Source organism: Scaptodrosophila lebanonensis, unplaced genomic scaffold (assembly GCF_003285725.1).
Source record: "Scaptodrosophila lebanonensis strain 11010-0011.00,11010-0021.00 unplaced genomic scaffold, SlebRS2 tig00001412-arrow-pilon, whole genome shotgun sequence".
Classification (NCBI taxonomy): Eukaryota; Metazoa; Arthropoda; class Insecta; order Diptera; family Drosophilidae; genus Scaptodrosophila; species Scaptodrosophila lebanonensis.
Window position 1 is genome coordinate 7,671,962 of NW_022060739.1, and position 15,259 is coordinate 7,687,220.

Genomic DNA, 15,259 nt, shown 5'->3' on the forward strand with positions numbered 1-15,259 from the left:
CGGGATGAGGACGGTAGGCGCTCACGTCGAATCGAGTCGATCCGGGTCGGGTCGGGTCGGGCCGGGCCGGGCCGGGCCGGGTCCGGCCTGAGCCTGGGCCTGGGCCAGCCGGTGTGCAGCGCACGTGGATAGAGAAAATGGATGGGTATGGCGGCTATATTGCCACTTCACGCCCTCAACATCAACATCAACATCAGCGTCAACGTCAACGTCAGTTGCTGTCTGGTCGTCCGTCTGTTTGTCTGTCTGTCTGTCTGTCTGTCTGTCTGTCTGTCTGGGCAGTTATGGCGAATTATGGCAGTTATGTTTGCGCCGCGTATCTGTGCGCTGTTTAGTCGCGATTTGGCGAGCTGAGATTTTGCAGGCCGATAAGTCTATTATGGGGTTTTATAGTCGCCATGTGTGTGAGTGTGTATGTGTGTGTGTGTGTGTATGAGTGCGTAATGATGTTACGGCGGCAATGCCAGACTGACCTTGAATCAGTTATGGACTGGCACACACTGGCAGACTGGCTGCAACAAATGGGTTAGATGTAAGATTAAAAGCCATGACAGTGATTGGTTTTTACTGAGACTAACAATAAGTATCTTTCAATGGAAAGAATATTTGAAACGTTTTATATAGAAATACTTAACTGATGGGTTCGAGAATTTTGAAAATGTTAAAAGCGATTGCGCGTTTTTTGTATTTTTGTATTTATTTAGACGAACTTTCAGAAGAAAGTTCTGTAGCATAAGATATTTTGTATCTATATATAGATATAATAATTAATGATTAGGAACTGTTTGCTGAAAGAGAATATGGACCTTGCCTCGTTCCATTACGACTACTTATTTTTGAAAAAAATAATCAATTAATTTGTTGACAAAAACCAAAAAAAAATTATAAATAAAAAACAACCATATTAGTTTTGGGAGAAAGTTTGCAAGAAGCCATATTGTAAATAATGTTAAGTAATGTATGATGTCTGAAGCAGTCTTAGTAACGAATAAAAATTGTGGCAAGTTTATTTAAAAAGGACAGCTCTTGGAAAACAGCATTTACTCAAGATATTGCCTAGACATAATACTCACAAATTAAAGATTAAAGATGCCGAAATGATGTTATTGTTCTTCGTTGTACAATTACAATTTTTCAATTCATCTGCGTCCCTTTTATTAACACTTAAAGGTATTTAAAATAACTGACACAGATTCCTTAAATATGATAAATAGATTTAGATCTAAGGCTTCTAGATCCCTTAAACTTGTTTGTGAAACCCAAAGAAATTTCAAAGAATTAGCAGAAATACGTGAAATTATGAAAGAAGTTATGTGGAGTCTTGATAGCTTTGTCTAACGAGCCTTAAAAACTTTCAACTCTTTGTAAAAATCAAGACAAAATTAAGACTTCCTCTAGTTACATGAACTTTGTTTCAAATGAATAAAAACAAATTCTTTCACATTAACGCGTTTTTGCTTCTTAGTTAATGTACACATTATTGCATATTTGTCAATATAAGTATGTCGATAAATAAATACAGCAACAACAGCATCTTCACTGATATTACAATCTGAGATTCTCAGTGTGGGCTGAGCTTCTGAGCTATTTACGATTGAAAGGGAAAGGCTTAAAGCACTGCTCGATGAATGCTTTGTTGCAGGCTAAGAATTGTTCAGATTTTTAAATGTGTTTTAAGGCAAGTTTTAACAATTAGTAATAAAATCAGCTTACAGTCTTCATTTCCTTCATCCGCCTACAAAAAGTTTGTTTTCAATTAGATATTATTAGATTTGATTGTAATTTGATTAGATTTCTCCTTTTTAGCTTATAAGATGCTTTCTATAATTTTTATATGTTTTCCTCCTATGTGGACAGTCAATGTTTGTTGACATAAATACATTTTCTTCCACACAATACAAATTTCTCTTGTCTATAAAGCCACGCCAAACAGCTGAGCTTTGTCGTTGGAAACAAACGAACAGAAATAAAATAAAAGTCAAATTAATTAAAACGCATCAATGTAATTAAATTTACAACAGCAGCGACGTTGGCAGCACATTATGCAACAACAGCAGCGACACAAAGAAATACACAAATATAAATTAATAATGTCAAAAAGCAGCAACAAATGCGCGACAGCAATTGCATTAATTGAACAAACAAAGTGGAAATGTGCGGCTCTCTTCTCTCACTCCCCCCCCACTCTCTCCGTGCATATGTCTCTCTCTGTCTTCTCCTTTTCGAATGTCTGCCCATGCAGCAAACCCATTCATTCGATCATGCATATTCATGCACCCAATGCCAATGCACTTTAGCCATAATGGGGAGGACAGACACAGCACAGAAATGAATAATAAAAAAAAATTATTACTTCGCTTGATTAATTTGAATTAACAAAATTAAAACGAAACACAAGTCAATCAACAGCAGCCAGCAGAAACAGCAATTGTCGTCACCAGCTAGAGAGGAAATTGTGGGTTACCTCCCGATCCCCAGCAAATCCCAACTCTGCGCGGCAGGAAAAGTGCATTGAAAATGCCATAAAAAATAATACATTTTTAATTCCATTAACGCAATCAGGCGGCAACTGCCGATGTCTGTCTGTCTGTCTGTCTGTCTGTCTGCTAGGGTCTGGTTGGCGAAAAATACGCCAACGCATCGCGGCAGTAAATGCAATTTTCGCTGGGGTGCCACTGCCATAGCTACATACATATATATGTCTGTATATATAGTCGGAGTCTGGGACGGAGTCGCCCTCTAATCCTTCAATGCGCATCTCTGATTGAATTTCCCGTTCGTCGGCTCGTGGCACCAACTACAGCGATGGCGTGGAGTCCAAAAATTCGCCACACACACACACACACACACACAACTGCTGCTGATGACAATGACAGCAACAACAACACCAATAACAACAACAACAACAACAACAATGCAGGCAGCTAGCTCAGATTTGCAGGTTGCACAATGCGAGTGCTGTGTGGCAGTTGCAGCCTCACATAGTGCGGCAAATCGTTGCGCTGTTTAGTGCGCACTTAATTGAATTTCGCGTGTGCTGCTCTGCCGCATTGTCTAGGCCAACACACCAGCACACACACACACACTTAACTACACAGATAGACACACACACACACACACTTATATAGAGTGGAACTGAAGTGCATTTCGTGCAATTGGGTAATTGCATTTGGCTCGCCTGTTGTCGCCAGCGATTTTGCTCGGACTTAGCAGCAACGCCTCTGACAGCTTAACTGTAGTTTAGCCCTCGAATTACGCAACAAATGTCAAGTTTAGGCAGCGGACCTAAGAAAAATTCCCTCTAATTAGCACATATCCCCTGTTATAAAGACACTAAGTGTTAGGCTCCTAACCAGCAAAAAACAATCACTGAGCAACAAAGCCATTGTTTATAAGTCCTGCATCGCTCCCTCTTGGCGATATGGCTTGCAAGTTTATGGAATCGCTGCGAAATCACACCTGGAGAAAATCCTGCGGATCCTGCAAGCGGAAACGGCAAAGAAAACCCAGAAGATTACTAAGAAAGAGGCTGAAGAGGCCATACCCTGCTGATCTTGCCAATAGATTAATATAAAGTATAAATAATTCATAATTAAATGAAAGAAATAATTAAATAAGACTAAATTCCTAGTTAAAGCTGTCTTTTTATTCATCCTCAAAGTTTAATATAAGTTGTTATAAATACTAACAGTTTAATTAAAGTTTTAATTTTTATAAAAAAAAATATTAAAAAAAAATCCAATTAGCACTCATCCCCAAAAGTAGACAGCATTCTAAAAAATCGATTTAATTAGAAAGCATTACATATAAGTAGAGGAACGAACTAATACCCTTTCCGAATTTTTGGAATGACGTAAGCTTGTTTTCAGTTCATCAATGGTCAGACAGGCAGACAGATATTGATTGATTTGCTTTTAATTTTGATTGAAAAGGCGCGTTTATTCATGCCCCCAACGGGTCAGTGTTTCTCCATCTTTAGCTTTTAATTATATGTTATCTTTTATTATTTTAGTATTTCAATTTCAATTTAATCATACTTTATACTCTTTATCAGTTATCGCTACTTTGATTATTTGATTATGGCGCACTATTTCGCCTTAAAATGGAACTGAATTGGATTTGTTGAAATTTTTTCATTGATCATATGCTTAAATAATTTTAAGTATTTAATCAACATTTTAATCTGTTGGCCCCCCCTTTTGGTAAAAGCTGCGTACGCCCTTGTATCTTTCTTTTTTAGAGCTCTAATAACGTCTCTGACTACACTCTGCTGCGAATCGGGATATAGCTGACCTTTGGTAAATAGAATCCCCTCACCGTGTCGGATTCGTTATTAGATATTTTTTTGTTTTTTCTATAGGCTTTGTTTTTCTTTAGCTTTATCTAGTTTAAGTTTTGTATTGTTTTGAATTTTTTTCACATCGACAGCTCTGTTTGTCAATAAAGTAAATAAATAAATAAATACGTTTGGCATTAATGTGCGATTGTCATTAATCCCCAAAATTGAAAATGTCCCAAAAATTGAAATAAAATGTGAATTGCATTTTACAAAAATGTGAACAGAAAAGATAAGGGCATGCCCTTTTTTCAAATGACATCCTAAAAACAGGACACATCGTCTTACAAATCGCACCAATTCTGTGGACTTTCCGATAGGGAACAAGCTATATATTTTAAGTTCGCAGACGCACATTTGAACACAATTCTTTAGCAGTTAAGTGTTAAAACAATAGAATGTTAATGGCTGATGATGACAGAACTATGAAGGACTTGCGACCGCGTGCAAAACATTTGGAGTAAAGCCCATGAAGGAATGACCAAATTAAAATCAAATCAGTTAATGCTAGGCGCTAGTTATGGGGAGTGAATGAGAGATAGAATGAAACAGATATGGCCAAGAGGGCCACACACAGCTTTTTCCAAATTAGCCAACATATTAAAATTTCGATTAAATAAAGCATGATGCGTTCAAATATTAATTTATGCTTATGTGAAACGGGAAAACTGCACCAAATCCAACTCAGTTTCATTTCAAGTTACATAAAATGCGACAAGAAAAATAGGTGCTTCCCTAAAAGTTAAAAAATAAGTCGAAATTTGACTTAACTCTGATCAGAATATAACATGCAAGCCAAGTTTAAAAACTGATAAACAACCAGGACCATATCGACTCGTCTTGTCAAGCTGTTCAATAAAACAAGCAATTCAAGGAATTTCCTTTTTTTCGACCCATATTGAAGTTTAGCTTAAATGAGGAACTGTATAGATGTTAAGACTGTTAAGACTAACAAGCACGAACTTAACTTCTTTAATTTGTTGTTCTTGTACAGGCTTGTATGCAAGCCATCGGCCCTCTCCTCAGTCTAATTTCCCGGATTATACGCATGCTGTTCATATTGCAATTAAAATTAATTGTAGTTCTACTATGTATGATGCATTACAGTTGACTTATTTCCCCACGGTTGTGTGTTCTAAGCCGCAGCAGCGCAGCAAACCCGCAACCAATCGCGCAACCAGACCAGCACCACTTCAGACAGACAGAGAGACAGACAGATGGACGGACGGACGGACGGACGGACGGACGGACGGACGGACGGACGGGCAACGCCCAGACAACTACCACCCAGTGCAGAAATTTTGTTGCCACTGTCGCTGCAGGCTTTTTGCCGTTTTAATTTATTTGAGTAAATTTGTTAAAAATTTTATGAATTTTATTTATGGGCCGCACACGCAGAGCGACGCAGCGCGGGGCGACGCAATGCGACACGTCGGCCGCACATGGAATTGGGACCACAAGTGTTAGCATATCATGTTACAGACTATTTCCGCCAAATTTACACACGCAAAATAATTTAACGTGCTCCTGACTCCTGACTCCCGACTGCTCTCCTGCTGACTATGAGGCCAGCAGCTGTGTCCCACCCAGAAAAGGACGAGCGTGTGACCTGCGCGCCACGCCAATAAATTTCCATTTAGACTAACAAGTGAATGGCGCACAGACTACAAAACCACATCATCACCTGGGCTGGACCAACACCAACACCACCACCACCACCACCACCACCACCATCCAACCCAAAAGGCCCAAAAGAGGCCCAATGGTGGCCCCGGCATTCCATTAGAATTGTGAGAATTTGTAATTTTGCATAATTGTTATATTTGGAGTGTCCCGGCCGCAAAACTCATTTGCCAAATGGAAAATTGCCATTTCGTGTCTAATGTTGCACATGCGGCCCACGGCCCTCGGACTACGGCCCATAGTCTGTGGCCCAGTGTAGTGTAAAGTTTTAGGGCCAGTTACCAGTTACCTGCCGCAACCAATGGAGCTCCATTGCTAGTTGTTGCTCCTGTTCTGTTGGTTGGTGTTGTTAGTGAATTAATTTCCATTGAATAATTCATGCTGAATTATTTGGCCGTATTAAATAGGCACGAGGCGCGTTTCAGGCACAGGACAAAGCACACAGAGTACACAGTACTATCTAAATCCACAAACACACACACGCCACCCGCAAGTACCGGAGCAGCTTTGCGGCACTACTGCATGGGTTGGCTAGCTCTCCGGCCTCTGGAGTTGTATTTTAAATCAAATCAAATGCTATTTCTGAAATGGATTTTTGAAAATGTGAGAAGAATTTGTTGACTACATGAATATGTGAGCTTGATAATAATTGCTGCTGCGAATGGCATAATTAGTACGAGGGATAAGCCGCGCCCTCTAGGCAGGGATGATACTCAGAAATTAGCTTTTAGAACTTTTACATTCAGATAAACAATCCTAACATTTTGCTTACTACAAAGAGTTAACACTCTTCTACAGCTTCTATCAGAGTTTAACAAACAGTTAGAGAAACAAACCTAAATATTTCATTCTTATATCAAATACGATTCGATGTTATGGTTGATGAGATGTGAAAATATTGTTGATTTAGTTCTGTAATAACACCAGCAGATAAACAGATCACCATAGACAATATAGAAACAGTCGTAAACCGATGACCGTTCCATATTCCGCCCCAAGAGCAAAAACAGTATGCAGCCTTAAAGTCTTGACCGCCAAAATCTGGAATGCCCCACAAAAAACTTAAAATGGGTGAAATGTCAATTTAGTCCTGAAGCTAAGACTCATAAGTCGGTAGAAAGAAACGGAGCAAATGTCTTATAGATTCGATAAAAATTGGTAAAACAAAGAGAAGCACTTTTAAGTTTGTTTTCGCAAAATTTAAGCACCATATGGGGTAAAAAATGGACTAAGGATATATGGGAAAATATACCTCAACGAAAAAAAGTTGATTTCCGAAATTATTATTATTATTAATTAATTATTGGCAAGTATAGTAGTAATACAAGTATTTATGGTTTCAAAACTGGACTAAGTTGGAAAAATTCAACCCAAAATTGGGTAAAACTCCCATTAAAAACAATTCCAAGCTTAACTAAAATAAACAATTCTAAGCTTAAGAGGAATAAACAGAGAAGAAAAGTAATATATGGGAAAATATACCTCAACGAAAAAAAGTTGATTTCCGAAAATATTATTATTATTAATTAATTATTGGCAAGTATAGTAGTAATACAATTATTTATGGTTTCAAAACTGGACTAAGTTGGAAAAATTCAACCCAAAATTGGGTAAAACTCCCATTAAAAACAATTCCAAGCTTAACTAAAATAAACAATTCTAAGCTTAAGAGGAATAAACAGAGAAGAAAAGTAATTACTGCGTTAACAAAAATTTTTTAAATTTAGTCACAACTCTAAAAGTCTTATTCTACCAGAAGTTAATCTATTTCCAATAAAGTTATATGATTTTCTGTGACAGCTTTCATTCTTCAGCACTTTAGAGTGCGGAGTCTTTGTACTTTTGCTCTTTCGCTGCACTCGTATTTAAAATTCCAGAGTAATTAAGCGCCAAACATGCACAGCGCCAACGAGGCGGCAAAGTAATAATCATATATATGTATATATATAGTCGTACTTGTAACTATGTAGCGATTCATCAGCCAGTCAGACAGTCACGCAGGCAGTCAGTCAGTCACTCAGTTTGTCAGGCCAGCTCTCGCATTTGTCGACTCTTTTGCGGCAAATGCAATTAATTTAAATCAATTGATTCGTTTGAGGACAATTTAATTTTATGCAGACGGCGGCGCATGCGCAAATGCAACTGCGGCGACGACTGCAAAAAGTAGCAACAACAACAACAGCAACGAACAAACGGACACAAATCGATTGTAGATTATTTGTCATAAGGCCGTAATTGTCTTTAATTGAATCGAATTGAGTTTGAGGTGCATATGACAACATTAAAGCGGCTCGGCCCGACTCGTCTTGACTCGATTCGATTCGATTCGACTCGGTTCGGTTTGGTTCGGTTCGGCCTGAGTCTGGGCCCGCATCTCTGTGGACCAGAGTCGTTGCCGGCGTGGTCGTGATATTCGATTGAATTGTATTTAAATTACAAGTGCGCCTTGCCTTTTTACGAAATACTTGTACGTGATTGCCACCTAAATTAATAAAAATTATATGCAATTTATGAAACGATTCTCCTCTCCTGCATCATCTGTGAAAGTATTATTTGTCTCACCCCACCATTTCTGTGTATTACAGCTCGGTCCTGCAGCTGCGGGCAGAGGAATGTTTTGCTACCAGTGCCCGCCCGCCCTGCATCCCTGCGGACCGCATCCGCCACGCCTGCCAACCCTGGACTACCCCTTCGCCGCAACGCATCCATGTGAGTATATATCTGAGCACATCTTCCTTTATGTTTTTGTTTTTGTTGATGGCCTGCAAATGTGCAGCGGCGCCTATCGCCGACGCATCTCTTCCTTTTTCGCTGCCGAATTAAATTTAGATAAAAAGCCAATGATAATCGTCAATATGATGGGATTTATATCTCTCGACCAGCACTGCTGCCTCTGGTAGTTACATTAACGAATTATTCTATTAGCGGCACTTGGAGTGAGTGGCGCATTTGCTCGAGTATCGAGTTACACGGGCGCACATGTCGAGCGTTTGCTCGGTAATTGTTACCGCCGGGGCTGGAATTTATGCCCAGACGGTGGCTTTTGCTTTGGGCGGACGAAGAGTGAGACTCGCCGGCTCGGTCAGAGGGTAAATGTACAAGTGGCTGCAGCGAAAAGGGAGTGAAGTGCGATTGTGGCACAAGATTGCGAATAAAGAGTGCTTCAATTAGCAGCCTACATTCAAAAATGCAAACTACTAGAACTTAGGGAATTTTAAATTATGTGAGTTCGAAAAACTAACATATTGTTGTCTTAGAAATAAGGACAAATTAGGACTGAAGAATATTACAATTTACAATTCATAAAACACAAATTAATGTTAAGCTTACCCGCCCGATATGTTAAAACGATTACGAAAACAAATTATTAAAAATTATTCAGCCGAAAACGGGGATAGAACCAAAATAAAAATAGTTGGAAATGGAAATAAAGCTATCACAAAAACAAATAATAAATTTTCGAGCTGCAGCCAAAAGCCTAACCTTGAGGAAAGAGAAAAAAGTTCAAAAGAATTTTCAAAATTTTGAGCCGTCGAAGTGGTGCTTAAATATCGCATATCCTTGATTCTGGTCCTTTGAGCATTGTAGTTTGTTGTTTTCCCCGTAAATGACACGGAAATGGAAACCAGCTCTCTAAAGTCTGAATCACAGGGTTAGCTGCAAATAACAAAACTATTCTTTTCTCCTTGTACAATATTTAAAGATGTGAATTAAACTAATTTGTCATTTACTCTAACTGTTACCATTTAAATGCAATCAAAATACTGAACCAGAAGTGGAATTAGGAGTAATGTGAATATCTTTTCAACATCACAGTTTTAACTAAATTGTTAATGCGATTAAAATGCAAACGTCCTTTTATAAATAATATTATTCCCACATTTCAAATAAAAAAAACAAGAAAACATGCATAAAACCATTTAAGTTAGAAAATATTGATATTCCCAATATTATATGAAAATTAATTATTGAAATCGAGGCAAATGCTATTTTGAAATATGTATTTATATTAAAACCAGTATACCCTTTCACCCTTAGGGTACAGGGTATAAAAATAAATTAATTGGGAAATTAAAAATCAACTTGTTTGCGATTTTGTGTTATTCAGAAAACTAATTTCTTCAAAACTCTTTTGCCAAAGGAGCCCCAACTAAATAGAAATCACTCTTTTTTAAATAACTTCATAAGCTACAGTATTCGGTAGAATTTTTCGTTGAATAAGATGTTCACCTTATTTTTTTTAACAGGTAGTATAAAATAGTGTGGTTTTTCTTCAAATTATTTCATTTAATGTCTTTAGCATTAAAGTCTCTAATATCGCTTTTTAAAATGCATATTTTCATATTATTTAGAAAATAATACATTTCTAGTATTATTATAGCTTATCTTTATAACAGATAGTAAATAGTGTGCTTTTTCTTCATATTATATGAAGCCAACTTCATTTCATGTCTTTAGCACTAAAGTCTCTAATATCGCTTTTTAAAATGCATATTTTCATATTATTTAGAAAATAATACATTTCTAGTATTATTATAGCTTATCTTTATAACAGATAGTATAAAATAGTGTGCTTTTTCTTCATATTATATGAAGCCAACTTCATTTCATGTCTTTAGCACTAAAGTCTCTAATATCGCTTTTTAAAATGAACATTTTCATGTTATTTAGAAAATAATACATTTCTAGTATGATGAGCTTTTGAGCTTAACCGAAATGCCGAAACTTTAAGCTAGCTGTGCGATGCCTCTAAACTCTCCCGAACAACTGCTTGAATGCAACGTGCGGCACTAACTTCTGACATGCTCCACATATTTTTGTCATAACTCGCACCCATGTCAGGTTTCTTCAACCAACACGTTGCTGGGCTCCCATCAAAATGCCAAATGCATAAAAATTCCATTAAATGCCGTTCGCTAAAAGAAATCCGCAAAGCAATTCGATTTCCTATTGCCAGCGCGAGCTCTTATTTTTATTTTCATTTTTTGTTTTTACGAATAATAAACTTTGCCTTTGCTCGTGTCAAAAAATGCAAAGGAAAAAAATGCCCGATACGCTTGCTATATATAACTATAATTGAATCAAAAAGTACGCAGCAACGGCAACTCAATCGATATTCGAGCCAAAGCAGGAAAGCAGGAGTGCCAGACCAAAAGGCAAAGGCAAGCAAAGTGTCGAAGTGACGACTCCACGGCTGGTTGGACGACGACGATGCTGCTGCTGCTGCTGCTCCTGCTGATGATGATGACGATGATGATGATGACGATGATGGTTGGTGCTGGTGCTGGTGCTGGAGCTGGTGATGATTGGATGGCTGACTGTTTTGACTGCTTGGTTGGCTGCCATGGATTTCATTTTGGGCTTTTGCTCTCCTTTTTTTCAGTTCGTTTATGCCCTGCTACACATTTTATGCAATTACCAGCAAAGCGTTAATGCTTTGGCATGCAAATGCCGCTCTGCTCTGGAATGCGCGAAAGTGTCGCCAACGCCATCGCCATCGCCATCACCAGCAGAGCCAAACCTCAAAAGAGTCATAACTCAAAATTTTCGACAGCGCGTATTTATCTAAATCAAAGTGCCACCTGCCGCCAGCCAAAAAAAAAAAAAAAAAAAAAGAAAGAAAATATTTGATTGATTTTCAATATAGCTGCATATACTTGATATACTATATAAAAGGCGCCGACAAGACAATTTTCCATACCGATGCCGCAAATTGCGAATTGCGAAGGGCATTTAAGTTCCACGCCATAAACACTATTAGACAAAATAAAGTGCAAGACTGCTGTTGCAAGAGAACTGTCCAATTATTCAGGCCTGTTCCCAAATACAAATTCGATGCAATGTTTTACAAAATAAGAGAAACTTCATAATTTGGCACGGTTATGCGAAAGAACTAGATGTCCTAAGAATATCATCTAATTGTGTTTTTAAGCTGTCTTTTTTGACACGATTTCGATATGACACGGTTTGAAAATGTAAAATTACATATATATTTCTTTAGAGATAAGGAACCATCCACATATTTTCGCAAATGATCTATGTCTTTTTTACACGGTTGTTACTGGAACTAATCTACCGTGTAAAAACAGAATTAGGTGCATATTACTTATGGTCCTATGGAAAAGTTTGCAGATAGTGGTTTTTTGTCAGGTTTGTGTATCCAAGTAAGTCGTTTTTGTCAAGGCAAAAGAGTCCTAGACTTGGTTTCTTGTTCCAATTTGTTAGCATCTTCCATATAATCACACTGAAATAATTGTACCCTACTGTTTAAATATAACCAGAATAATAATTTTAAATTAAATCGCATTAAAATACTTTTCACGTAAAAAAAATTTATTAATTCAAAGAAAGCAGAAATTTAAATATGTTTTGCAAATACAGTTCAAAGAATAGTTACAGAAAATTTTACCAAAGCTTCCTTGCGAAAAGTAAATCTTTACATTCAATTTATGAGTGGTCTTAGTTAGTAAAGAGACATATTCAAACAGACAACTAAAAAAGCATAGAAGTACACAAAATTAAGCATAAAGCCAAGAAATAGTTCTAATGCCTGTATGACTGTTTTTAATGACTAAATAAAAAATTGTTCTCAAAAGTCACTTAAGATATCTGAAGATACCTTAAAAGCGTGTGAAAATAAAATGTGTTAGAGATTACGCTTATGGATTTAATATTCCAAAACAAGAAATGATACTACTCCAGTTATAAATCGGAAGACAGGGGTAGACCACCAGTCCAGTATTCCGAAAACAAAATTACAATGAAAGAGTAATGGTTCTCACAGTCTCTTGATTAATATTTGTCTAAACTTTCGGGACTATTTTCGAAGAAAAAAAATAGTTAAAACATGGTGAGGAAGCATCCAAGAGGCAGACATAGAAACGCCCTTCGTGATTATTTTCTAACAAAATTTCTTAAAGGCATACTAATTTGTTTAAAATAAAATAAAAACAGGTCATAGTAGTTGTTAAAAATAATTAATGTACTTATCCGAACACACAATTACAATAAATTAATAATATTTGCCTCAGCTTTCGGGACTATTTTTGAAGAGAAAATATTGTTAAAATTTGGTCAGAAAGGAATACAAACGCCCTTCGTGATTATTTTCAAACAACATTTCTAAAAGACACACCAAGTTGTTTAAAAATAAATTAAAACAGGTCATAGAAGTTACTAAAAATGATTTATTTCCATAATATACTCGCACTTATTATAAAAATCCAAGCCAAATTCAAGATTTTGACTCCATTTTATCTAAATAATAATAAATGAATATCTTTCTTTTGGTTTTTAGATTCACCACAAACTTCTTCTATAAAAATGTTGGATTAATAATGAACATAACTTTGCTAGACAGTGTAGAGTATCTAAAGGGATGCATAGCTATAGTTGTGTTTGTTGACTGCATTGCTGCGAGCAGCTGTAATGGGATTAGCCAGAGACTTACGAACGCATTACACAAAACTAACACACTCTTGCCTCTTGCCTCTGGCTGTGGCGGCGCCTTATAAGCAGATATTTAATGCATGCCCCAGAGTCACGTTAAGTTGCACGTTAGCTTATGTGAGTATGTATTAATGTGTGTGGCTGCGTGTGTGCGTCCAGCTACTTCCTATTACCTACTACCTTAGCTGTCTTGGCATCTGTGTTCAGCTCGCAGGACCCTAATCATTCGCTAAAGGTGCAAATTCTATTTACTGTTGATTTATTCAATACGACAGACAGACAGCAAGAGTGTGCTGGCATGTGTCTTAAGTTATGCTCCGTAAATTCAAATATAAGCAACATCCGGTGCTTATTATGCTTATTACGTAAAATAGACAACTATTATCTGCCTTTTGCATTAAAAGCCAAAGTCTTATGCGCCTTGTAAGTGTCACTAATTCAATTTATTAAATGTTTGGACTTACGCTGAAGTCTTTAAATAAATTGAGATGAATTGCAGGAGCTCCGAAGAACTTATTTCAGCTTATTAGGCTAAATAGACAGTTCCTCAGATTCGCATAATATATAAATTAGGAGTATTTTCAGGGGTTAACCCTTTTTCTTAATGAGAATTTTAAGATATTCTTTTAATTGTTAAGCTGTGTGCCTTGCCAAAAGTTTGTTGACAGGCTTGTTCAAAATTTTACCGAATATTACTTTCTTGTATGTCTTAATTATTTCTATAAGTTTCTTAATCAAGTAAGTGTCAAGCAAAACTAGGCAAGTAAGAAATTTCTGACCAGTTTCTTCAACTGCTGATAGCTTGTTAATAAATTCTGAACAAGCCTTTCCTTTATCGGGTCTGCTTCTTTTTAACCGAATTCCAAAAAAGCGGAGGTTTATTTTATAATAGAATCCCTAGAAGAACCTGTCTAGAATCGTTCTAGAATATGTTCTTGAATCAAAGAGAGGTTCTGATATTCATTAATTGACTAATAAGCGCAAGTTCCCCTCTCCTTTGCGTACATTTTTTTTCTAAGCTCTCCTCGAGAATGATGTAAGACTTAAGGCTTTATCAGTGCAGCTTGGTTTATTACTTTAGGTTCAAATATTGCAATTGTTGATGTAAAAGAAACTTCTGAGATCCCTTTTCAAACACGTAAGCTATACTCCAACCGCACATTTCGATTCGCAATCCTCGCTCGTTAGAAAGTTATTTTTTGTGCCGCCACAGCCGGAATAAATAAAGGCTGAACATTGTTTCGACTTCGGGTTGAAGGACCAACGCAAATGGGCACAGAGACCCACAACCGATGGCTTCGCCTTGCAGGCAGCTAAGCAAGAACATCTCATTGTAATGCTTCAAATTTGATATTTGGAAATTTTGGACTTACGATCGAGTGCTACAGCAGCAGCTGTTGCTTTAGTTGTTCCAGACTCTTCCGCTAGAACAAGGCTGACGAGCTGCAAGGCTAAAAAGTAGAACAGTAGCTTAAGTTGCATTGTAACTAAAAAAAAAAAGATAATGGGAAAGACACTTGGAACTGACGCCTAAAATGGAAAACAACTAATGAGTTTTATCGCACCAAGAAAATGGATTGGCCACAGCCATGCATATTATGGGGCATACAAAATTGAATGTTCTAAAAAATCCAAACTTTGGGGGCAAGCGTGACTAAAAGTGCAGTTCAGAATATTTGTTATAAATTAGAATATATTCTTTGCCACAATATGTACAATCCTTCAATACATAATATGAACTGTGAGTATCTATATAAACATTAAGTGAAGTCGGCGCCAAACGACATGGCT

General features: G+C 37.2%; 1 protein-coding gene across 1 annotated transcript in view; it reads left to right on the forward strand.

Moving 5' to 3' along the window:
• The window catches only part of LOC115631296 (homeobox protein OTX1 A), a 67,646-nt gene that overhangs the window by 11,846 nt on the left and 40,541 nt on the right, over positions 1-15,259 (forward strand). Inside the window, exon 2 of the mRNA XM_030528011.1 lies at positions 8,605-8,728. Coding sequence (XP_030383871.1) covers positions 8,632-8,728 — 97 coding nt within the window. The 5' untranslated portion in view covers positions 8,605-8,631. The remainder of the gene's footprint in view (positions 1-8,604; positions 8,729-15,259) is intronic.